Source organism: Manduca sexta, chromosome 21, assembly GCF_014839805.1.
Source record: "Manduca sexta isolate Smith_Timp_Sample1 chromosome 21, JHU_Msex_v1.0, whole genome shotgun sequence".
Lineage (NCBI taxonomy): Eukaryota > Metazoa > Arthropoda > Insecta > Lepidoptera > Sphingidae > Manduca > Manduca sexta.
This window is the reverse complement of record NC_051135.1, coordinates 9710665-9737868: the sequence shown is the minus strand read 5'-3', so window position 1 is coordinate 9737868 and position 27204 is coordinate 9710665. Positions and strand designations below refer to the sequence as shown.

The window sequence follows — 27204 nt, the reverse complement described above, 5'->3', positions numbered from 1 at the left end:
TCATTTGATTGTCAAACTTCGCGTTTATCAATGCAAATGTCCGTGAAAGGGCGTAAGTGAAGTGGTTACTTCAAAGGTTTCTCTAAAGGCCAACTTGTCAAAGCGTTGCTACATGTACCTCTTTTAACGAAGCTGAACTGCACTTTGAAGAGTATTTGCTATTCGGATCCCTTTAAGGCGAAACTAAATAACATTTAGAAATAAGAACGAGTAAGAAAAAGAATACAGCTATTTTCGACAATACCCATATAATGTTCATAATTCTCCTTAATTGCGTGCGGGATAGTTTGGAGACCATTTCGAACAATAGAGATGGAATAATAACGTAATTTTAGGTACATAACAACGGATAGACTAAATAGATCGTACCTTTATTGTAATAGAGTATTTTTATCATTGGCATTAGCAAAAACCTGTACATAAGTTTATTAGTTCATTAATTAGGGACAGTTACTAACTATAGACTAAACCATCGCAAGGTCTATGTTTAAATTTAAAAGCTAAATAAGACCGAAGGCCTATTTCAACTATAAACAATTCTTTTTATTAAAAACGGTAACAACGCTCGGAATATTGGTACTATCAGTCTATTTTAAAAATAAAATATAAAAATAAAATCTTCTTTTCATAAGGGTTTTTTTTTGTATACGGGCACAGAAAATTACCCAACTTCACCTGATGGTAAGTGGAGTGGGGTCCATTAGAATGTCGACTGATGAGAGATGATTACACCTGGACAGTCGACACAATTATGCCGGCCGATGGAAGCGTATATAAAAGCTGGTTCCGGAACGTGACACTCTTACGTGGCTACTATGGCGGGTTTTATAACAAATTGACTAGTTGTTGCGGAAGTTAACGATGTCATTGAGAAAAAAATGTTAAGAACTAATATAACAATTACCAGTAATATAATCGTAATACTTGTTTTTTTTTATTGCTTTGAATGACGAGACGAGCTTGCCGATCGCTTAACAGTAAACGATACGACCGCCCATAAACAGTAGAAGCAACATAATACATTGAATTTCAAAGTATTGTTTGGTATTCCACTGCGCTGAGTTCTCGCCATCCTGAGACATGAGATTTTAAGTCTTATTATGTCCAGTTGTTACGTTGGCTACAATGTGTAGGTATTGTTTATGCGGTTTTATTTAATTGTTTGATTGTTACGTTATTTATGTTGTTTAATATAGTTGGTAAAATTTGGCATAACTCACTCCAATTACAATTTGACAATATCAATAAAAAAAAATGAAGTTGCACAAAGATGTAGAATTTGAAGGGACTACGATAAACCGAAAATCTACTTTTATAAGTTCTACAGAATTTAAGTGAAATTTGAAAGTTTGCGGAATTTAATTTAGCATTGTTATTACGTTGATTTAATGCAGCCTGGTATAAACCAAGTACATAAGTACTTGCGCGGTCAAATCTTATGAATCCCACAGTAGGTATCAATCAAAGAATTAAGATTATATAGAGCGGACATTGGAAAGGTTGTCATATAAAAATTGGATGCTCATGCGTTGGTTACTCTATATATTTATAGGTCTATAGGTCTAGTCATAAATATCCTCACAAAAAATATGTAAATGCTCATATATTAATGATAGCATCCTTGTACCATATACTTTAAACCGCCACCTTGAACTAGTGGTTTTAGTACGTAATAATAATAACAGAATGTGCCAGACATTCTCTCATTGCTGGGCACTGATTCTTTCTAGTACTAAATAGAATTAGAAGCATAGCAAGTAGAACTAAAATCATTATAGCCGTATACTACACGATATATGAGGAACATAGTATTCTTATTTAATTTAGCAGTTCGTTTAAGGACAGTATTTGCTATTCGAATTTTTCTCTACCCGTTCAGATGATAAATACCTAAGTGCCGCAACGCGGGAAGAAACACACACAAATACCAGTAAATATTTAGTTTTAAGAATGTATTTACATCGAAAATACAAAGGAATACCGGACCGGAGCCAAGTCTAAGAAGAGGAAAAATTTACATCTCCGTTGTGGAAGAAAACATGCAATTCATGCATATTATTTCCTTTCAAAGCAACTTCTATATTATTTTTACGTGCTAGGGTTCGGGATTAAAATAAGACAACACTGATTCTAATATAAAAACATCAATTAGCATTTATTCCCACTAAAACACTAATGAAAAAATTAACACAAGCAATGCAATACGTAAATTAAACACCATAATACTAAAACACTCAAATACGCTTATTTACAATCTCACTGCACTACGCCCCTACACTAATTTCAGTGGTCGCTTGGGTATCGCTTATAGTTATCGCTCGTAGTTCGCTTATCGCTCTTGATCGCGTCCCAAATAAGAGTAACTCGCGGCAGCCACGCGTCCTTTTATATTTATATACCCGGCCGCATGTACCAGCGATCTCCGTGGAACATTCTCGAAAGATCTGGAATGGGCAGAACTCTCTTGTTAATTAAGGTGCGTTATCCATTTTCCACGACGTACTGGAAACATCGAGATCTTTCGAGAACGTTCCATCGCTACACTTTCAACATTCGGGTAAGCGCTTTCATAGGTTCACTATCCTTACTACACATTATTTTTTTTCACTATTTTAATTCTGATCTAATAAAATTCCAAACCCCGCATAAAGAGTAGGTTATAAAATTTCAGGACAATGTAGCTTTTTATAATGCATTCTTTTGAAGAACCAACATTACTATCAGTTTTTTAGAGTTCCAACTTTATCTACTGAAAAACTGAACATGTATGAAACCATTTTCCAACGACACTAGAACCAATTTTGAATAAAATAAGTACAGAGGTAGAGTTCACCTTGCAATAAAACATGGGATATATAATTTCGTTAACACAAACCCAACCGCAAGCAAAAGCTAGTTGCACTGCGTCCAGCAAAAAGTAGATCAAGTGATATTTTAATCATGGTTTCTCGAATTCAAAGCGATGGCGGTTGAAATTCTGTCGCGTGGATTTGACATGTTTTGCTAATGAGTTGGAAGATATATAAGTACTGACGAAATATATAATGATGTAAATAACTCTGTAAGGTAGCAGTGATATGTGCAATTCCACGCAACTTAAACCTTATGTACAGTCAACCACGAAACTAGCTGAACTAATTCAAAACTTCAAAATACTGCTACACAATAAACTCAATCGAAATATACATATTTTTTTATCTAAAATACAGAAAACCCTTACAAGTTTATAATATGAGAGTTGATGAGGACACAAAATTTTAAGGCGATTTGTAATTTTGAATTTGTCCAGCTACTTTTGTGGCACGGTGTCTGTGTAACTTACCATCAGGTGCAGTTGGATCACTTTGCTGTGCTCGTATAAAAAAGGCGCTCAAATACAAAAGTTAAGCCCTCAAATAAACTGTAAACAGAAGAGATGTTTCAACATTATAAGAAGTTGCGAATACAATTGTCACTTTCCCTTAGTTTATTTTGTCAGTAATTGTGTCTGAATAAAATTCAAACTCCATAAAAATTATCTGTTGAAATCTATATTCTGCCAATGGTGACTAATCTGGAATTTCAAATAAAAGTTCTTAGAAAAGTCTGTTTATAAATAAATCCTTAACAAAAGACAGTAGGTATCTGTTATTTATTATTCTAAGATCTGACGAACTTTGTTGTACAATGAAAGTCTTATTATGATTTTCGTGCGGGTATTATAATGGTTTAATAATAATATAATAATATCAGCTCTGTATTATATACTTGCCCACTGCTTGGCACGGGTCTCCTCTACTACTGAGAGGGATTAGGCCTTAGTCCACCACGCTGGCGGATTGGTAGATTTCACACACCCTCAAAATTCCTTTAGAAAACATCTCAGGTATGCAGGTTTCCTCACGCTGTTTTCCTTCACTGTCAAGGCAAGTGATAAATCACAAAGAATACACACATAATTTTAATAGTCAGAGATATGTGCCCTTGTGAGTTGAACCTGCTGACATTCGTCTCGGCAGTCCGTTCCACCTCCATCTATCGCCGTTTGATCCAATGGTTAATCAAAACGTATAAATACGTCATACCTTAATGCCTTATTTAGACGATTGTGGACTATTTCGTCAAATAACTTGCTGAGTAAATATGACTATGGGTAACGAATACACCTGAATAAGCTGTTTACTCATTCGTGTTCGTGATTATTCGTCTGTACTTGGCAAATATATATATCAGGGGTACAAATTATCGAGTCTTCCGTATACACGTTTTGACAATGACATGTCATGTGAAAGAATGTACTTAAACCATTTTTGCTGCTAGGATATATTTGATATACGCCCGAATAGCGACCACTGTACATAAGTAGTTAAAACCTGCAATAGAGGCCAATGTAAGAGTGTTTCGTTCCGGGATCAGTGTGTGTATATCCGGTTCCAACAGGCCGGCATAAGTGTCGACTGTCGAGGGGTAATCAAATTTCGTTAGTCGACATTCTATTGGACACAATTACCACCAGGTGCAATGGGATCACTTTGCCTTCAACAAAAAGGCAGAAGTATTTCACAATAAAATATGTAACGAAATAGTTTTACGAAATTTCTTGTGATATTGGGTTTTTATACTCAGCATGAGACCGGAATCTGTGCCTGATATGGCGATAGGCAGTTTTACAAATTTTTCTGTGATAGGTTTTTTACTCAGTATCAGCCCGGAGTTTTGAATTTGTGCTTGATATGGCGATAAGCTTGCTCCCTATCACATCAAAGGACGGAATACACGGCGCAAAGTGGGTGTACCAATTGCGCCTATAACTTCGAAGATAAAGGGCGTGAGTGGGGTCTCAATTACGTCTTCGCTAATGTAATAAGTCGTAAAATCTATTTGGTTATTTTTATTTTTATATTTGTTGTTAACGCTTGTATGAAATCGTCCTAGTAGTTTCAAATACGAGCCTAGAGATTTATCTAATGGCATATCTACAACTTTATTTTAATATCAAACTTTTTTGTGGACATCTTTGCTAATTGTTTTAAGAAGTGTAATTTATTGGAACATAATTTTTTTTTTTCTTTTTTCATTTTATTGGAATTTAAGTATTACTATTCCAATTAAGATGGTATATGGTTTGTTCTTTTAAACTTAGTTTATAATGTCCGCAATACAGGCCTAGCCTAGTGTGGACAATGGACTTCATTGTTAATTCTTATAAGAAGTGTCATTTTTGGAAAATTTATATCTTGTTTTTTATTGTTAGGCAGAACAATGTAAACAAAATTTCACACTATTTTTACTAGAACCGATTTTTTATATTCATTCAAAAATATTTATGGTATATTTGCAGTATATAGTTACAAAAATAGCTATTCTATAAAAATACTGAAAATATACCACAAAAATAGAGTCGTTTTAGCAGAGTGCGTATTGTCAATTACGAATGTCCTTGAAAAAGCTCGATATGTCATTATTGGTTATTCTTATTCAAATTTGTTACTAGGTGTTGGTGTCGGTATAAAAAGCTCGATATGTCATTATTGGTTATTCTTATTCAAATTTGTTACTAGGTGTTGGTGTCGGTATAAAAAGCTCGATATGTCATTATTGGTTATTCTTATTCAAATTTGTTACTAGGTGTTGGTGTCGGTATAAAAAGCTCGATATGTCATTATTGGTTATTCTTATTCAAATTTGTTACTAGGTGTTGGTGTCGGTATCGCCTACATGAGAGACCTTTCCTAGAAGTCCCACTGTTTTTATACTTTTTTGGGATAAAAGTAGTCTATATGGTAATTCTAGACATAGTATATCTGATTTTATTCAAATCTTTAGCGATTGAGTTTACTTTTAAGGAATATCAAAATCTTCGCAAACTTTCATTCCTTACATATTATAAAACAAAACTCCCCCGTCACCTCTGTTTGAAACAATAAACTCAAAACTACTAGATAGTTTGAGACCTTGGGAGCGACATAGCCTACTTTTTATCTAGTATAAACTTTTTCATACGGGCAAAGCCGCGGGCAAAAGTTAGTTTATAAAGAAGATAGATAACATTTATGTATGATAAAGGTGTCTCGGAGACAATATGTTGCATCAGATGAGAGACAAAATGGCGGAAACCAAATACTAACAAATTATTTCCATTTATCCCTATCATTAGCTCATTCTGAGTAGATCGAACCACGAACAGTTAAAAGAAATGTATAATTGTAAAATGTAGGTAGATATTGTAACTATAACTTTTCGATGACCAACACCTCAGTCCGCTCCGTGACTACGAATACTGCATAGTATTCGAAACGTCGGGAGAAATTTTAAATATAAAACCGCGATAAAATACGTAAAATAGTTTTATTATAAATCCTTATCTGTTTGTTCATTAATTTGTTACCGCTTATAGACAGCTTAATGTCCCCAGGAATACATAGTGTCGTGCCCGGTGTAGCAAAAATACGTGCCACGAATGAAGCTGCATTAGCGTGAGAAAAATGGCCTTTAAGTTCTTTTAAACTATGACATTGCAGAATTCCATAAAATATTTAAGCAAAATACAAATATCCGCTACAGGGGTCACCACCTTAAATAGGCCACTACCAGATCTCTAAACAACCCTCACGAACACTTTCTAAGTAATAGAATGGTTGGAGCATGGAACAAGTTACCTGAAGATGTAGTCAGCTCAAAATATCAATATATTCAAGAACAGACTTGACAGCTACATTGCGAATTTAAAAAATAATTAGTGATTAACAAGATATAGGCGCTTATCAGTTTGTTATAAATAAATAAATAAATAATAAAACTACAAGAACTCGTATTGTTCAGAAAGGTAACTAAAATTAATGCAAAATATATAAAAATATAAGGTAAAAATAGTTGCGTGGTAAATGGAATTTATAAATATCACACTACGAAAATAAATCGCGAATTCGATTCGTTGTATCTACGTGGGAAGGACAACAAACTCCACACTTAAATTTGTCTATATAAAGAGTTTTTCCCAATACGGAAAAATCCTACCAAGTCTTACCAAAATATAAATGCGAAATTTTATGAACATGTCTGCATGTTTGTAAGAAGTAAGGACAGTAACAACTGAAAGGATTTAGAGGGAATTTGGCACACGGGTAGACTATGTCTTCGATTAAACCATAGGCTTTTTATCTAGGTATTTTGCTCCCAAGGGAAAAATTTGTCTTTTTTAATCTAATTTTTTAAATGAATGCCACTAGCGTCGTAGTGCTTCAGGGATTCTTGTAGTGAGAAAGGCTTTTAATGTGGACGAAACCGCGGGTAATACCTAGAAAAGTATGAAAGTACCCAATTTAGTCTTTAATACTTACTTATTTGTTCTGGAGGACTTGGATCATCATTAATATTAAAAAAAAATACTATTTATTAATTAATCAGATATATTGGTCGGACGACGTTAATCGTGTCGGACAGATAGCCAATAGGATCTGACGTACAATTAAATGTTTATATGATGTTCCTAATTCGATAAAAAAGGTACCGCTACTCTTATAATTTTCCATGCTATAAATGGCCAGAACCTTCTTTCTTGTTTTATTTTTTCCTTATAGCTACACACGTCATGTCGAAACTAACGAAGCATTGGCCCTTTGAGGAGTTATTTCTTATCTTTTTCTAAAAAGAAGGCCTGATAGACAACTGTGTCCGTAAATGTGTTGTACACAAATATTTTTGTAGGTAGGTAGGGTAAGGTGGGGTGGGACAGACAGATAGAACAAGACAGATATCATTCTATGAAAGCATTCAATTATTTTGTTTTAAATTTGGAACGCTATGATTTCAAAAAAGGAAAAAATCTTACCGTACTTTTTTAATCTTATATTCTACAAAATATTATTTCAATACCAAAGGAACTTCTTTGAAAAACATTGCTATAATACGAACTCTGTCTTGTGATGCCTTTATCCACGAAACAACGCATGAAGAGTTTAACAAATTTAAAAATAAATTCCGAACGTCTCTTAAACGTACAATACTCATGTGCTGAACACAAAAGGACTACACAATACAAGAATCCGTGGTAGGTACGCTTTAAGCTTTAACTGGATATCGGACAGACAATTGTCATTTAAATCCAACCAAATGTATCGCAGTAAGAACAACGTTTTATACTAGCCACGTATAAACACAGGCTAACCATATTTAAAACAAAAGAAAACCACAACATTAAGTATACAAATTATACTAGCGAATTTATCCAGCATGTGGTTAAGGTCGAATCTGGCTTGATCAGGTGGAGCCTCTTTCAGTAACCTGCTCGCTCGCTCGGGGAATAGACGTTTTGGCGGCTCAATGAAAATTTGGCGCGGAATTCCAAATTCGATTTGGATTTTAACGTTTCAAATTATTTTTTAAAAATGTTGCGACTTTTATGTTTTTCGGCCTGTTATAAATGAATTTTTAAATATAGAACGTGTTTAGTGCTAATAGTGTTATAGTGTCAGAAAAATGTTAGGACAAAGTGTTATATTTGCAGTTTTATTCCTGACTTTACTTGAAGGTGAGTTTTTATGAAAATTATATTGGAAACGTTTTAAAATCAGTTCCGTAATGGATTTATGCGAAAGGGAAAATTTAATTTGTCGTGCTTCCACCCATAAATTTTATCCTGTTTTGTCTTATAACGGAATTAATTGATTGGTACGTTCTGAGAATAATTTGTTTTGACCGGCGCTTATTTTTTGTATTTATTCTCATTAGTTGCGGAACGTGAGATCGTTTATTGGAAATTGCTTTTTTAATGTGTAATATTTAACTTAATTATTTCAAAATTCAAAAGTGATTTCTTTTTATTTAGAGTAGATTTGTTTTCGTTTATTTTATTTATTATAGATATTAAGCGTTTATCTTGAACGGTGTCAAGTGTGATAAGGAAATTGTAAGTTTATCATTAAAATATTTGATTTGTCTGTCACCAAAATGGTTTGATTTTGGTAATAAATTTAAAATTAAATGATTTTCAAGTTTATTGTACTTACATGCAATCAATTAAAAGCCAAATAAGAATAAGTTTACTCATGAAAATAGATAAAATTTATTTTTAAAATAATTATTAAGAAATGAATAATTTTAAAGATTATTTTGAATGAAAGAAAAAATAACTCATTTTCAAAATGGTCATTAGAAATATATAACTTTAAAGGTTAATTTGGATTAATGAAAAGAAAATTTCGTTTTGGATAAATAACATTAAACGAACTTAGTCTATTATCTAACTACAATTTAGTATATAACTACATACCTAATAAATGAAAAGAAAACTTAAAGAAATAAGGATAATATCTTTAATTATGAAACTACAGTTAATTAGATTTGATTCTGGAAGTAGTCCAAAGTGGGAACTATTACAGCATTTTGGCACAAAACAAACTTAATATAGATTCTTTGGCATATGTTCGGAATGGTTTTTGTTTCCAACAAACATTGGTCAGCCGAGCACATTTTAAAAGATTTACGACTACTATTCGTTGGCCTATCTGGGTACATATGTAGGCAATGGTAACATGTAAGATGTAATATTTTAGAATTACCATTTATATGCAATATTTTGACAAACCGTCTTAATGATACCGGTTCAAATTGCTGTTAGAAAAGCTCTTTCGCGAGCTTTGGACTGAAAGCATTTTGTTTTCATATATGATATTTATTATTTTATGGGTGTAATTCGGATAATTTACTATATTTTTAAATTTTGTAACAGTCAGATGAAGTCTTTGTGACTTAGGAAAAATCGGGGAACGACGACGTCTGAGGTGTCATGTTAAGCTGGTGGTTTATTGTGTCCGCCTGGTTAGCAATCTCCATACATATGGTGTAAAACCCGTTATAGTGACTTATATAAGTGTGTCACGTTCTGGATCACCTGTATATTTAGTAATACTATGAGCTCCTTCTGCGTAGATCGGAACTTAAAAAATAAATATAATTGTAAAATGTAGGTAGATATTGTAACTTTCACTTACAGATGACTAACATCTCAGTCTGCTCCGTGACCATAAAGGCTGCAAAATCTTAGAAACGTTGGATGAACGCTGTTAAGTCTTCGAAACATCGGAAGAAAATAATAATATAAATACTTAACCGCGATAAAATTCGTAAATACTTTTATTTCAATGTATACTCGGTTTCAGGCCGATAAATTGTGTCGACTGACGAGGGGTAATCTCTCCTCAGTCGAAATTCCATCTATACCCTACTCCACTTACCATCAGGACATTATAGACAGGTTAGTGTTCCCTGACACTCGCCGAGCTTCTCGGTGTCATAAAATGTGTGTCACTGCTGATCCTGTGCGTGCGACTGCTGATCCTGGCTTACAGGAGTTGTAGTGGTGGGTGTGAAGGCGGGAAAGTCTTACCATCAGGTGCAGTAGGGTGACTTTGCTGTGAACATAAAAAACCTGATATGTTTGTAATTTAAACAAGGATATAATGATCCTGTTTATATATTTCTAATTGCCTATACACCTCTCTTAGTGGTTTGGTTTAACAGTAAACATTTGAAATAAGAAGCTCGTTCTCGGATTACCTATATTCAGAACAATTGTGTAGTCTACTGTGAGGTGGCTGCAGTGATCCTCTAGGGTCATTTTGACATTGCGTCACTTAATAAAATCACAAAGTTATCTTCTAGAAAATACCACTTCACATTAAGTCACTCGAATCGTAGATTTAAAATAAAAAAGTGTAAGTTACAATTAAATATCAATTCAAAGTAATTTTAAGCGCGTAAAGTGCTTTAATGCCACTACTACTACACTAAGAGAATTCGTCGTAGCAGCATCATTTTAGTCAGAAATATACTCACGCATACTCCACATTCCCACTAAACAACAAAATTATAAATTCTAGAAAGTAAAACTAGAATTTACGGTTAAAACATTCGTTATTAATGGATAATTGTTGGCAAAATTTTAGCAGAAATATAGGAGACTATGCGGTTTCATTTATTTACGATATGTCAAAAGGGATTTGTATATTTTGACTAAAGTATACCTAACCAGAAGTAGTGCATATACTTTTCCATGCTAAGAACACAATCAGTGTTATAAAAATTTCGCAAAGCTATTCTTAGCTAAAACACAAATTTACTCGATCAGCTGTAAGTCAGAACCCGCCATCTTGCCTCTTAATAACTAACTAGGAAATCGGTGATGTTTTTGACAGCTATTTAAGCAATTCTTAACCACCTCTTAACGCTAAAACAAGTTTATAAGTAAGACTTTATAAATAAACTAGATGACCCGGTGAACTTCGTATCACCTACATACATTTATTATTATTATTTATCGTGGAACGCAATTTTGCCATACAATACGTATGTTATCATTATCTGTCTCTCGCTAGTCGAGAGTACGGTTTACGCATGCGGTAGCTTGTCGCACATTTGATTAACTTCGACGATCTAAGTCATCTTCTCCGTGGCATTTTGCGACAATAACAATAAATAAAGTAGTCACGCATTGACAAATTGATGATAGATTTTAATAATAGTCTTGAAATTTATTTATTTATTTTCTATTTTTAAGAACCCACTGACACTTTTACACTTTATTTATTTCTGAAATGTTTTGTATTTGAACAAAATAAACCAAAGAAATCGGACCTCATATTACAACTATGAAACAGACTTATTTCTGAATACATCTATATATATGTTACAGTTCTTTATTTCTAAAAGAGAAAAGACATGAAATGTTTGACAGGTAGGAACATTTTGTATTGAAAACTTATATTGTCGTTTTTAGTATTTTCCGTTATTTATTATTTATGTTCGTCACCGTTTAATCCATCCCTGGACTTCCACAAATAATTCAAAACCAAAATTAGCCAAATCGGTTCAGCCGTTCTCGAGTTTTAGCGAGACTAACGAACAGCAATTGATTTTTATATATATAGATGAAAATTTGATGTTTCATTGTAAATGATTAATGGCATTCTTATTATGTCATTAGTTTTAACTCAAATTTGAATATAATCTATTTAGGTCATTATCCTTCCATCCTAATTTTGCGTCAATAAGGGAATCAGCAAATGGTTGTCATAAACTATTTTGTTTAGCTTTTATTAACCTATCTCATGAGAATCATCGAACATCGACACTTCCTACTAATAATATAGATGCGAAAGTTTGTGAGGATGGATGTATGGATGTTTGTTCCTCTTTCATGAAATAAGTACACAACTGATTTGGATGGAACCTTACAGTAATATACATCAGAATAACACATAGGCTACAATTTTAATGGTTTTGTGTAATTTGGTAATAATATAACACATCAAGATACACATCAAGTAAGTAGAAAAAAAATATATATCTTGGCGTACGCTGCCTAAACCGTTGGAGTTAGACAAAGAAGATGTACCGTAGAATTGTTTGTCTTAAATAATTCTAACTAAAAGTTCGCGACAGTATCTACCTTTTATGTGGAAGCCACTATGACTAAAATAGTGATTTTCTCAAAATCTATTGAACGGATTTTATGAATTTTCGTATGGAGATAGTTCACCCTGGGAAGCTTATAGGTTAGTTTCTATCCCCGCAAAATATACTGCGGGACGTTTATTCCGGAAAACTTCTTCACGCAGGCGAAGCCGCGAGCAAAAGCTAGTAAATTAAAAATGCAAAAGTAATTCTGTCAGCTACCCTTACACGGCTGAACGACTGTACCGATTTCGATAAAATTTGGTATGGAGATAATTAGATATTCTTGGAAGGACACTATTTTTTATCCCGTGAAATATAAAGCGGAACTTTTGTTCCGAAAAACTTTTTCACGTGGGCGAAAAACTAGTAATATCATTGAAATTAAACTAATTTTCGGATTCTATCGCGGATTTTTATATTTTAGTTTTCTCCCGACGTCTCAGTCAGTCCCCCCCCCCCCCCCCCCGTGACCACGAAGGCAGCAAAGTCTTCGAAACGTAAACATAAAAAACTAACATTCGCGTAAACATAAAAAATCATTATAGTACCTAATATCATTCAGTTATGATAATGCATTGTAATTTATTTCATTTAGTTCATCAAGTCGTGGACTTCAAGTAATGTTAACTTAATTACTAGTATTTGATACTCAACGGGCTTAGTTAATTGACCAAGTGTCGGTGGTATGAGATTGGAGTGTTCAGCGAATTAGCTTTCTAATAAGCTTGCGGGTTCAAATTGCAATCTTAGTACCACTGGTTTAAGTTAACTGTAGTATTTTAATTTTGATAAACCCACCACGATTATATGAGCCATCTTAGGTTTGATAGAGAATGCCGGCATTAGGCCCGCTCGTATAAATTTGTACATAATAATAACATTGAAATTAAACTATTTTTCAGATTTTATCGCGGTTTTAATATTTTAGTTTTTTCTTTCTTTTTCAGGGGAGGAAACTAAAATCATTAAAAAATAATAATATCAACCTTGTGTTAAATTGATATTATATAGATAACTAGTATTTTAAAAGAGAACAATTGATTCATGGTTAGGTATCTTCACTTTACCCGACATGCTGTACAAAATATATTTGAATGGAGAGAATCGTACAGTTCATTTCGATAAGTCACGTTTTGGGGCCAGCCGGTGTGCAATAACATTCAGTAAAAGCTGGAACAATTCCTGTTATGGCTATGTTCTTACTTGACTTCAAATTTCAACTATAGTACCATTTTAAGTACCTATATATTACGCCATATTCCCGAAGGGGTAGGCAGTTGTGCAACCGTCTTATGGAGTGGTAGGGGGCGAGCCTATCGCCATATCGGACCCAAATTCCAGACTCCGAGCTGATAATGAACAGAAAACACACGGTTTTAGGTATTTGTAGCCATTTACAGCGGGAAGTTTGGAAAGTGAAGGATAACATCGTGAGTTTACCTCCATACCTGAGAAGTTCTCTATAGGAATTTTGAGCTAGGCCAATGTGGTGGAGTAACGCCTAATCCCTCTCAGTAGAGGAGGCCCTTGCCCAGCAGTGGGGCAGTATTTAATATAGGACTGATATTATACAGTGGAACGTTTACCTCATGAGTTATATAGACTTTCCACTTATATCCAAGATTATTCTTAATTTTGCCGTTAATATAAAATCCCCTGTGACATTACTTAGCCCAATCATACCCCAATATCCAACAATTTCCTAACTCCTGAACGTAAAAAGATGATCGAGCAGTAACATATATCTTTGTGGCGTATAATAAGTTTACAAATACTCATCGCATTTAGTTCCACGGATTTATTGCATGGCTTTTTACAAGTTTGCCAGAAGATTGATGTGTCAGCGGGGAGTGGGTGCGATGGCAGTTTTTATAAGTTTTAACCACAGGTATCCAGTATAACAAGGTATTAGCCGTTTTTTCGTTTTAAAATTAATGTATTTGCTGTTAGGGTTTGTAAGGTATGTTAGGGTAAAATAATATAACTATTATTTCTTATATTTACGCGAATGTTAGACATTGTGACCATAAAGGCATCTTTTGATAGTCTTCGAAATATCGGGGGAAAATTATAGTATAAAAGACCGTGATAAAATTCGTAAAATAGTTTCATTTTAATATAACTATATATTACTCTGTCTGATAGTATTCTTTCAATATTTGTGTATCATATTTATTAAATTTAAAGTGAAAGTTCTCAACGATTGGATGTTTATATGTTAGAAGTAAACAGAAACAGCTGAACAGATTTGGATTAAATTTGGTAGATTGACTATCTCCAAGAGTACTTTGTCCAGGGAATCCGCTTTCGTGAGAAATGCTTGAAATTTTTCATCTGATTTTATAAAAGATGGCGCAGGCTTCGTACAGAGGAATGGATCGCTACAATGATTTAGTGATTTTGTTTGCTGGTGACAGGATATATTTTATATCCACGCGAAAAGCGACTACTGTATACAAGGTGTTAAAACCTGCCATAGTTGCCCACGTAAGTGTCGTGTTCTGGGATCATTCTGTATATATCCGGAGTCAACAGGCCGGCATAATTGCGTCGACTATCGAGGGGTAATCATCTCTCATCAGTCGACATTCTAATGGATCTCACTCCATTACCATTAGTGCAGTGAGGTCACTTCGCCGTGTACGTATAAAAAAGTAGTTTTTCAAGCGAGCAAATCCGCGAGCAAAACCTAGTTTATTTATAATATTTATCTCATGAATAGTAAACGTCATAACACTCCAACTGCGGCGTCAAAGTAACTATGCCGTTCATTGCTTACGTCCAATACAAGGAATTCCTTAACACAGTACTAGTCTTAACTGAATTAGTTTAGTTTGCAAACAGTCGTGCGGTGCGTACTCAGATCTACACGTAACAAATAAGAGCTTGCAGTTCGGAATGTAACAATCTTTTGGTACTGGAAATTTCTCTCTAGTCTGGAAATAAATACTTTCATCTAGGTAAGGATCGAGGAAAGCGGCGATAGCCTAGTTGGTTGTGGAACGGACTGCCGAGACAAATGACTGTCTGCAGGTTCAAATCCCTAGGGCGCACACCTCTGAATCAATTGACATTTACCATATCCGCCAGCTAAACTGATATAATATATGAAACCTTCAACACATACCTACTCCATAGTAACTTAAATATTGGAGGAATACTTCTACGGTTCATGGACAGTCGTGATTACTGTCAGACAAGCTACTAGCACATTTCCCAAAATTCTTTCAATTAAGTTCCCAATTTCCCTAAATTCCAGAATATTACTTAACTTAAAGCTGTCTTAAATAACCTGGAATTCTTGAGTCTTCAAAAATGTAAAGTATTTTGCATTTACAAGTAATACCACAGAAACTCAAGTTAAATTGCAAAATACAACTTGTCTCAACTTCTGTCCAGTAAAATATTAGCAAAAAGATACCCATTTCGTGTAACACAAATTGGTTTTTAATCACTTTTTCGTTAACTATTTAGTGTCGACGGTGGATCGATCTAATGTGTCCTCCATTAAGTGTAATATTTTTCAGCTTCGACAATTTTACAACTTACTTCATTATATATGCTTTTATGATTCTGTTTAGGATGAATGATGGTACATCCTTACTTGGTAGAGAAGTAAGTTGTACCTCTGCTTCTTAAGGAAAAATATCGTATTTGATGTAATTAAAAACTCCGAATAATAGCATCAAAAAGATATTTCATGTAATTTTATTTTTCACTTTGTTAATTTTTTAAATATTTCGTATAAAACATCATTTAATAAAACACTTTGATATGCACTCGCTAAAGGACTCGGGGCAATAAAAAAGTTTTAATTAACTTGCTGTTACAATGTATTTTTGAAACATTTCTTGCTCGAAGTTTGGACGGAAGGGGTGGAAACAAAAAGACCTCTAACTTTTCTTTTAATGGGTTTGGAATTATAAGTGGAGATTATGATATTAAAACGGGTCATTTGGTTAGCTGTGTCAGTTTTAATAAAGATCTTTATTAATTTGCTATATTTTCTCGTATGTGCCTGGTACTACTGCAGTGTCTATTTCTGCCGCCACACAGCAGTGAGTAGTCAATATTGTGTTCCGGTTTGAAGAACATAGTAGCCGGTATAAGAACTGGACATAATAATACTTAACATCTCATATCTCAGGATTGCGACCGCAATGAAATACCAAACAATACCTTGTAATTCAAGTTTTTACATGGTGTTTCTACTGTTTATGGGCGGTCGTATCGCTTACCAACAATGTTGTTATAAATTAATTCGTGCCCAATACAGATGACTTATTAAGTACCTATACATCAAAATGATCATAGTAGGTGGAAACTATGAAAGTGTCAACGATGTAGGAATTTATCCGTTTATTTGGAAATTCAACTTATCATAATATTAGTTCTTATAAGATGTAGTTTATTTATTATTGTGAAGAGTGCAGTGTGGTGTTGCTCAGTTATATAATTCAAAATTCCGATGTTGATGAGCTTGTTCTTGGTCTTGTCGCTTCGAAGACAACTGCTTGCTCGCGTCGTCGTTCATAACCAAGTTCACACATGCTACAATAGTACTACAAAGTGTTCGTACGTAATGAATAGGAGTTCCGAATCGTGTCTTGTGGTGGTGGAATAATTACTGCAATCAGGCACCATGGCTCCGGAGATGGAATGGTGTTCCCCGCGACAAGCGATTAATCCAATGAATTCTCTACAATTGGTACAGTTCTAGGAGTAACATACATTAAGGTTGCTTTTGCGTTAATTAGTTTGAGTAGTAAATAAATAGTTGGAATATTTGGTAAACGTTATATATATTTTTCGAATTTTGAATACTATTGTTGCAAACTGAGATATTATCGCTATTTTGATTTGGTTTTTAGGTAAAATTTCAGCTTTATAGGTAGCAGGGTCCTTGGAATGTGATCTGCGAACGGATTTACAATGTTGGACTCGGTCGGGCAAATAAATTTAGGTTTTTCTATTCGAATATTTTAACTGTGTTAGCCGACATAATTTGGAATATGGATACTCGCCCCTTTCATTATGTTCAACTTTTGGAAGTTGACTACTGTTACCCATAGACATAGACCGTAGACCGCTCCTAAAGGTTTCCAGATTTATTGGAAATAGCCTGTACGTCATATTGTACCACAAATCGACAGCTGCAATTAACACTACGCTAACTTGAAAATGACAACTTTACAGGAGAAACGTTACAAGTGTAAAATAAGATAAATTTTATTATACTAGAGCTTTCCTATTAAGCGATATGTGTATTAAATTTGTAATTACCTATATTATGTAATTTTGTTTGTTAGAAATAAATGTTTTCTTTCTTTCTTTCTTTCTAATTCAAGAATTTTTCATTTTATAGCAATAAAAAGATATTTTGTAAGTTTATAAAAGATAAAGAAATAATAATTTTGCATTCTAAATTAGCCATAAATCGATTTAGCGTAATGAAAATTGCTACTATCGAAATATGCGATGTATTCATAAAATGCCATACTATTATTGTAAATGTTATTACTCTTCAAAATGATGTTCAACCGAAACACTTCGTTATATTAACCGCGAATTCCATTCATCGAATTGTTATCTATATTTCATGACACATGGAATCAAAGCTTTAATGCCAAAAACATTTGCATTGTTATAATTGTAAATCTATTTTGAGTGGCTGTCCAAAACAGATCTGATTCTATCAATAAATACGGTCAATGATGTTTAAGCTAAAAGAGTGGGTAAATTAAGTGCATTTAAAGGGTTGAAGGACATTATTTATTTGTTGGTGCTGGTGGTAAATATATCTTATATCCTTCGATAGCGACCACCGTAAACAAGGTGTTAAAACCCGTAATATTGGTCCACTTAAGTGTGTCACGTTTTGGGATCAGCCTGTATATATCCAGTTCCAACAGGCCATAATTGCGTCGACTGTCGAGGAGTAATCATCTCTTGTCAGTCGACATTCTATTGGACCCCATTCCACTTACCATCAGGTGCAGCGAGGTCACTTTTTCGTGTACCTATAAAAAAATATTTAAGGTACAACCTTGAAACATACATGGTGATAGTTATGTAAATTGCTGACCATTAGGTGACGTAGACGCTATATTGTTTCGCTAGAAACACGTCGAAGCCAGTTACAGGGTTGTCATTGTCTACCCGACACTTTCACGGATAATAATTTTATGAGATTCCTCAAAGTGATATGGAATTATATTGAGATATTCCTAATTCATATAACCAAGTGATGGCATATATCGGTCATCAATCAAGAGTCAATTTTGATTCCAAGGTTATATTCATAATTTTCTATTGTCTGTGAAGCCAGATGAGTGAACCGCGAGGGTAGTGATCTACGTCACCCATGGACGCCTGTAAAGATAGGAGAACAGCCAAGTTGCTGCCTCATCATCATTATCAGCCACATAAATTCTACTGCTGAACATAGGCCTTTCCCAAAAATTTCCAGGCGGACCTGTCGAAGTTGCTGCCTACAATGAAAATACTTACATTTTTATTATTTTGATTCAATTCTTTTAATTCCATAAATTTTATTGTCGGTTTTGCATTTTGTTTTGATCCTTTTCATTATAAACAAGTGATAAAGATCTTACACCGAAACATTTCAGTAATATGCGGATACCCTCATCAGCTGTTCATACCAACTTCAACAATGTTAATGACTTTTACCATAGAGTATAAGCTCCTGCCTTTATCTCTGAAAGTTTACGCAGAATTATTTTATTCGAGTCCATCGCTATACTGGTCACAAATTTCAATATCGAGCAATTATCGTAATAATGATTTAATAGGTTTACGCGATATTAAAATTAAACTATTTTACGGATTTTATCGCGGTTTTTAAACCTTAATTTTCTCCCGACATTTCGACGACTTTGCAGTCTTCGTCCCCCCGTGACCACGAACATTAGTTTAATTTGACTATCGTAATTTTTGAAATTGATAAACTCCAACGATTTTTTCTCATTCGAGAAATCGAACTTTGACTCAACATTTCACAAGTTTATAATACGAAACCTCTAGAAACAAGATATTTCTATTCCCCATACTTTTTAAATTTTAGAAAAATACTGACCTTTACCTCTGTATATACTTTTTAAATTAAATTCAACATCGTCGGTTCATGATTAGTCAGTGGAAAATTCTGGAACTTGACGGGTCACTAGTCATAATTAAATTATTATAATGTCAGTGCTTTAAGGTTTGTTTATCCGTAAACGTATAGGGACAGTGCCGAGACGGGACCGTGCTCTGTTAGGATCAATACGTTCTTTGTTTTTATAGATGATGAGAGGCGGTGGTGAGCATTCACCATCAGATGACCCATTAGCTTGATTACTCCATCTCTTATAAAATTGATCAGGATAGGCATTGAGACGATCCTGCTTACTGAATGTCTAGTATACATGTCTATGTACCTGTATGTCTATACAGGTTTAAATCGGTAGTAGATTATAGACTAGCCTTTGCTCGCGGCTTCGTTTGCGTGCAAAAATTTTTGGGACAAAATTCCCGATATATTTTCTCGGGATATAGAGTAGTCTATGTCAGGCAAACAGATGCGGGGGGGACTTTGATTTAACATATATTTTTAGATCGTTTTCAGAAGAACAATTCCGTTATACGTCATGGTTGTTGCGTAACGTTTACAAAGTACAAGCGACGTAAGCTCTCAAAAGGAATAAATTTTCCTCGCTTTTGCAAAAGTTTTCGTTGATGCTCCGCTCCTATTGATCATAGCATGATGTTATATAACCTATAGCTTTACTCGATAAATGGACTATCGAAAATGAACAAAACGAAACTAAAAAAAATAATTCGAATCAGTAGTTTATAAAATTAGCGCATCCAAACAAACTATTCAGCTTAATATAAAAGTATAGGAGTAAAAATTACTACGAAACCTTCAAGCAGCAGAGTTTCATTATTATTTTTTTACCCCAGAACGGCAGTGACTAGTAGGTATACGTGATGGTTGAAAAATATAGTCCAAAATTTAAATATAATATTCACCAAAGAGAGTTACTTCCCATCAATGTTCTAATAAAATATTTGAGCTTCACCACTTCGTGTCATAGAAAATACATTTTCGATTCTCACAGGGTTTGGACAAAGTCTGAAATGTTCTCTCGAGCACTACCCTGACACTGCGCGGTCCCATTCTTGTCGCAAAATCTACGTACAACGCACTCACAAGTGCTTCAGTGGTCTAATTCAATTTGCTTGGCTTAAAGAGGCCCCGCCCGGCCTCTGATGTTGCTTTTGATTAATTTCGTGAACATTTCTCGTTAAATTCACTGTTGGGATAATGTCCTTATAAAAAGGCCCGTTTCGTGTATGGAAAAATAAGTACATTTTAGCTTGGGGTTGTCGGGTGTAAGGTGGCGAAAACTATTGTGATTTGTTCGATATAGTTTGAGAAGATCGATTTCTGCCGGAGGACGACAGTATCAGGCAAGCTAATAATCGTACAAGAGTTATTTTTCTACGACAATGATACAGTTAACGGGTAGAGAGTTCCTATTTCATTAAGTCATGTCAACATGTATGAAGTTAATATATAAATAATAAAGAGTGGGTTGCGCGTTACTAGTTAATAGTTCCTACTATGGAGTGGTAGTAAAGCAGCTTCAAAAGAACTTCGTTGTCAGCAATACCCATTCAATAGACGATGACTTCTTTTGTGCTTTGTCTAGATCGCGAAGACAGAACGCTTTTTCTGGGTCCATGTTTGTTGTTTTTCAGATCCTTAGTTGTGAACCAATTAATTATGTAACACGATAAATATTTACCAATCTATTTAAACAAAGCTTATACAGGTCTTTTATTTCTTTTAAAATTCATAGCTTTAGTTCTTCATATGCCGTCACGACAAAGTGACGCCACTGCATCTGATGGTAAATGGAGTGGAATCTAATAGAATATCGACTGACGAGAGATGATTACCCCTTGGAAGTCGACGTAATTATGACGGCTTGTTGGAACCGAATATACACAAGCTGATTCCGGAACGCGGCACACTAACATGAGCTATATGGCGGGTTTTAACACCTTTTGTACGGTGGTCGCTATCCGGGCGGATATAAAAATAAATATATCCCACCACAAGCAAATTTGATAAGAATAAAACTATTCAATTTCCACATCCAGACCTAAATAGATATAGCCCAATGAAATCTAAGCCTGCAGCGGCTGTCTGCGAGCTGAATCCCGCTGAATAATGCGTACTTTTTATTCAGGAAGTGGAAAAACTTTAACCGTTTTTTCTTTATTTCTATAAATGGAAGCAAAACCTTTCAGCCAGAAGCTGTAAGGTTTTAATACCTTTTTTCTAGTTATCTTTTTTAATCATATTTCTTGGTATTTTTAGAGCCCCCGTTGTTTCTGATTACGTTTCAGTGTTAACGAGATTTAACCTTAATCTATACTATTATATATAGCAGAAGAGTTTGTTTGTACGAGCTAATCTCAGGAACTACTCGTACTAATTAAAACATCTTTTAAGTTTGTATAGCGAGGAAGACTATAGGCTACATAACATCACGCTATGACAAATGGAATGAAGCATTAATGAAAAATGTAAAAATATTCCTTTTAAGAGCCTGCCTAAACGTTTAATGTTAGGCAACAATCATACATAACGGAATTGTTCCTTTTAAAATGTTTAAAAAATATATTGTAAAACAAACTCCCTCGCCGCATCTGTCTGTCTATCTGACCGCAATAAACTCATAACCCACATAACGGAATTTAATCAAATTTGGTATCGAGATAGTTTGAGACCCTGAGGACATAGGCTACTTTCGGATTCGGGAAAATGTATAGCGAGATTTTTATCCCGGAAAAGTCATTCACGCGGGTGAAGCCGCGAGCAAAATCTAGTTCAGATATAAAACCTATATTATAGAACGTAAATACATTCTGACTACTTCGGTGGCCTGCAGTGCAACTTTAGTTCTGGGATTCCCGGGTTCGAATCTTGAGGTGGGTAAGTGAAATTGGATTTTAGTTCTCAGTATTAGCCTGAATTCTGGAATTGTTGCCCGATATGACGATAGTTACGCACCAAAAAAAGTGAAAAAATGTGTGTAAATTAATTGCGTCTCTACTTATCCCTTGAAAATATTCTAAAGGTTTCTACAACGAGGTCAATAAGCCGTGTCGACCGATGGATCAAGAATCTTAATCTTTTCTTATCTATAATCTTCTTACATCTTCATTATTCAAAGATCGTCATCTTTATTTAACGAAGAATTTGTAAAAGCCATTTTTGTAAGTTGTAAAATCACGCTGTTAACAGTTTTGTTTTCAGCAAAACGTTCTTACAAAATGTAAAAAGCAAGGCAAAATGGCATCCACCTACTTGCGTTCCGTCTTCGTGGCGGATTCAAATATGTTCATTAGTACCCTCTTAAGAGAAAGCGAGTGAACAGACTTCCCTCTTTAATATGTTTGCATCGTCGTGTTCATTATAATATGCGGTCTCTACCTAATATCCAAATCAACTTCATATATTTGTTGTATTCAAATAATATTTTATTCAAGATATCCAGAAGTAAAAAAAAATAAAATAGGTTTTTATTCCTCTCTCGTATACATTTAGAATCTAATGTAAAAAAATACACGTTGAATAAAATTACCTTCTCCTTTTTTTGAAGTCAGTTAAAATTGTATATACTTCTATTCTGAGTATAGTTCTCACAGACCCAAATATTGCACATATTTCGAAAGACACGCAATTCTAACTATTCTTAAGTTATGTGTGTATTCTTTGTGAATTATCGCTTGCTCTAACGGTGAAGAAAAACAACGTGAGAGTTTCCTCTATACCTATATATTTGAGATGCTTTCTATAAGAATTTTGAGGGTAGGTATGCGAAGTGTCAATCCACACTAGACCGGCGTGGTAGACTAAGGCCTAATCACACGCAATAGTAAAGGAGGTCCCCAGCAATAAGACAGTATATAATACAGGGCTGATATTATTATAATTTATAATAGCAATATATTGGCATGAAATAAACGAAATTTTGTTACTCTAAATTGTGGAAAGCGCGGCGCGCCCTCATTTTCTAGCTGTTGACACAAATAGTAATTACGTGGCCTTTCCCTGCCATTGTACGGTATATTTTTTGTAATCTCGGAACAATACAGAGCACTTCATGTTTTACTAGTACTTTCTTAAGTTCTAACAGCGTACCTTATGTGAGGTTTTAATAAGAAAACCCCTGGGGCCTAGATTGCAAGCCCGTGCGCTGAGAGCACTTTTCTTCAGTTAGATATTTAAAGAATGGTTTTTACCTGGCCGTCTCAGGAGCGTAATATTTCGAGATGAATACGTATATTTATTTCTTGGCACGCTCTTTAGTCTAAACGGCTTTATGGAATTTATAGCTTGACCAGGTAAATACAAAACCTGCTTTGAGGGTGTTACTTTTGCTCTTTCTTTTAAAAGTTAACGTTGTCATATTTTACCACTACATTATGCTTATTTTTATTGTCTAGGTCAGGTGAAAGTATTATATTAGATATCATTATTATTATGGGTGTGAATTATATCATTACGACAAAAAATATCTAGAAACATTTTCGACACACTCACGTCTTTTTATATCCAAAGGGGTAGGCAGAGGTGCACTTACTTTCCACTTTGCGTATTCATTCCCATGATGTGACATGGGGCGTGTCTCTCGCCATAATATAAAATATCAGCACTGTATTATATAGTGTGCCGCTACTGGGCCTCCTCTACTACAAAGAGGGTTTAGGCCCCTCCACGACGCTGGGCTAGCATGGATTAGCAGACTTCCAATACCTCCGCCCTGTGGAATGGGGGCGTTTGGAGAATTCCACCACGGTATCCCCTGCCTGTTGTAAGAGGCGACTAATAGGGGTCGTCGGCGAGCAGCAGGGGGCTGTCCGCCCTAGTGCATTTCTGTGCATCTTTTGCACATGTGTCGGTTGACCCTCGGGATGGACGGCAGTGTGTAGTTGGCCTCACGCTGCCGTAGACGCCGAGAGCGTCCTTCGGTGCGCGGGGGCTTCTGAGAACACCCTCCCCCCCGCTCCCCCCATAGGAGACGGGCCGCAAGGCGGCACCGCGCAGGGGCGGTGTCAGAGGAAGCCCGCAGCCGTCCCGAATGCGTCGAAGAGGGCCACCGCGGAGTTTTAGCTGGTAGGCCGTGCGTAGGTTAGCTGTACATAGGGTTAGGGACTCGGCCCGGCGGTCGCCCGAAGGTCGTCATCAAATCCGGGCGGCTCAACGCCGGGCCGTAAGGCACGGTTACCCCAGCATAACCGCTCAGTCGTCCCCCACGAAGGCTGGGCGGTAGTAATAAGGAACTTTCTCCGCGAAACCAAAAAAAAAAAAAGACTTCAAATACTTCAAAAATTCTTATAGAGAATCCTTATGTGTGTAGGTTTCAAGCGAACGATAACAAATTATATAATAAATAAAAGAAGATATTAGGCTCTTACTTGATTTATATTATGTAAGGTAATAGTGTGACCTTTGGTCATAGTCGTCTTATATTTTATTAGCCTTTGCTCCAGGCTTCTCTCGCGTTAGATAGTTTCCAGAATAGGAGGACCGCTATATATTTTATCAAGATAAATCTATGTCCTTCCCGAGGTCTCGAATTATCTCCATACCATATTTCATCGAATTCGTTGTGTACTTTTTGAATTTGTCACGATCGGACAGGTAGACAGATGCAGCGCTGAGTTTTTTTTATAATATATTTTTTATATTTTTTAAGAGGAACAATACCGTTGTTGAGTAACTTTAACCGATTACGGAGGACACGCAACGGAAACACAAAATTAATATTTTTTTTTCCGTTTGAAATATTTTCCATCGCTGCACTGGTCGGCTTCTATTAATCATATCGAAAAGCCTTCCTTGATATAGGTTACCCAACACTAAAATATTTTTTCAATTCGAACCAGTAGATCCAGAGATTAGCGCAAAACAAACAAACTTTTTAGCGTTATATAATAGTATAGAAGTAACGAGCACTTATTCAAGTCATGTAACAAACCCTTAGGCAACCGAATAATTCAGAGTATATGAAAAAAGAAATGAGTAGATCATTTTCAAAGAAAAACCCAAGACTCGTAACACAAAACCAAATTGCCACACCTACAGCTGAATATTCTGCTAACAAAATAATCTACTAAAATCTGTTGAAACATGTTATTGTTTATAAATCATGATTTTTGAATTTTATATCATGAATTATTTGATAGTGTTGAAAAATTCTAGGAACCTGAATTGTTTAATGTTTATTCGTTTCTGTTATGCTATTCACATGAAATCGTTAGCATTATGACATAAAATATTATGTTAAGGCGATACCTCAAGGTCCATTTTCATACATTTTGTTTCGGCTTTAATCTGGGTAACTAAAAACAAGTAAATATATGATTATTATTATTAGTTTACATTTTTCTCAATTGAAGAAAATAATTAATAATCATGGATATTTCTGCCTTTAAAATTTCGTTATATTACTTGCCAATACTTGTTTAGTTACCCAGATTAAAGCCGAAACAAAATGTATGAAAATGGACCTTGAGGTATCGCCTTAAGCCTGCATACAGCTTTTATACACGCAATCACTCCTTTTTCCCCGGGGGGGTAGGCAGTTTCGCAACCGTGTGTAATACCCAGTTCATGGATTTAATTATTCAATTCGAAACATATTATTTTTTTTGAATTGAAAAATTGTAAACACATTTTTTTTCTAACCATCCTGACCTAATTAAAGTGATTGTGACTTGAAGTGTAAATATAACGACTTAAGGTTGTTTTATGATCGCAATCCGTATTTTGAATTAATAGCAAAAGCACACATATTGTTCCACATATTTGCAAATCCTTTATTTTGGTTGGTTTATCTTTGATATTAATCAGAAATTATAAACTGAGATTATAATTATTATAGTTCATTAAAATTTACTTTTAGACGTTGCATTAATTGGTTCTTAGCAAGGCTGGGATACAAAAAAAAAAAGAGAAAATATCGTGCTTTAAATACATACATGCAAAGGATCATGCCTTTTTCCCTTTTCAGGGGTAGGCAGAAATGTAAGTTTAGAATTCGCCAGCTATATTAGATCTTATATAAATAATAATCGGGACTATTGCCATTTGCTGGGCATATTTCCAAACCCCGGGTGGATACTGATCAAGAAACCCAATATCAATTTACCTAACCCAGGATTCGGACCGGAGACCTCAGCGCCATCGTCGTACCTCGCATGCAATACAACAATGCCTCCGAGGCAGTGTTTAAATTCCTATTCTTATAAAGATCCTTTCCAATATTAAAATAAGAGAGCAAGATGGATAGTTTTCGTCAAACTCGACTAATTTTCTACCTATGACTTGCTGGCTGTCAGTTGAAAGTAGGATGAAATTATATTAGGTGTTTTCTTAGTATAAGTCTGGAATTTATGCCCGTTGTGTCGCCTCGCTCCTATTTTATCACGGGCCAAAATAGACGAATGTTAGATACACTGGTTGTATCTCTGCTTACCTCTTCAGGGGTAAAGGACGTGTTTGTGCGTGTTTGTCTATCCGCGTCTAATTTTCATAAATACGTGTCGGTGACAAAGCATCAAACTTATAACCATAGCCCACTTTACATTCAGAACTGTCGGCACAATATGACGTTTGAAACAACTGGGGAACAGAACTTGGACCGGCTTGGGGGACATGACCCCCTGAAACTACAAAATTTAACT

General features: G+C 34.9%; 1 protein-coding gene across 1 annotated transcript in view; it reads left to right on the top strand.

Moving 5' to 3' along the window:
• The first annotated feature begins 8245 nt into the window (after positions 1-8245).
• Positions 8246-27204, top strand: part of LOC115440168 — a 103564-nt gene continuing 84605 nt past the window's right edge. The window contains exon 1 of the mRNA XM_030164362.2: positions 8246-8509. Within this exon, the coding sequence (XP_030020222.2) occupies positions 8458-8509 (52 nt within the window). The 5' untranslated portion in view covers positions 8246-8457. The remainder of the gene's footprint in view (positions 8510-27204) is intronic.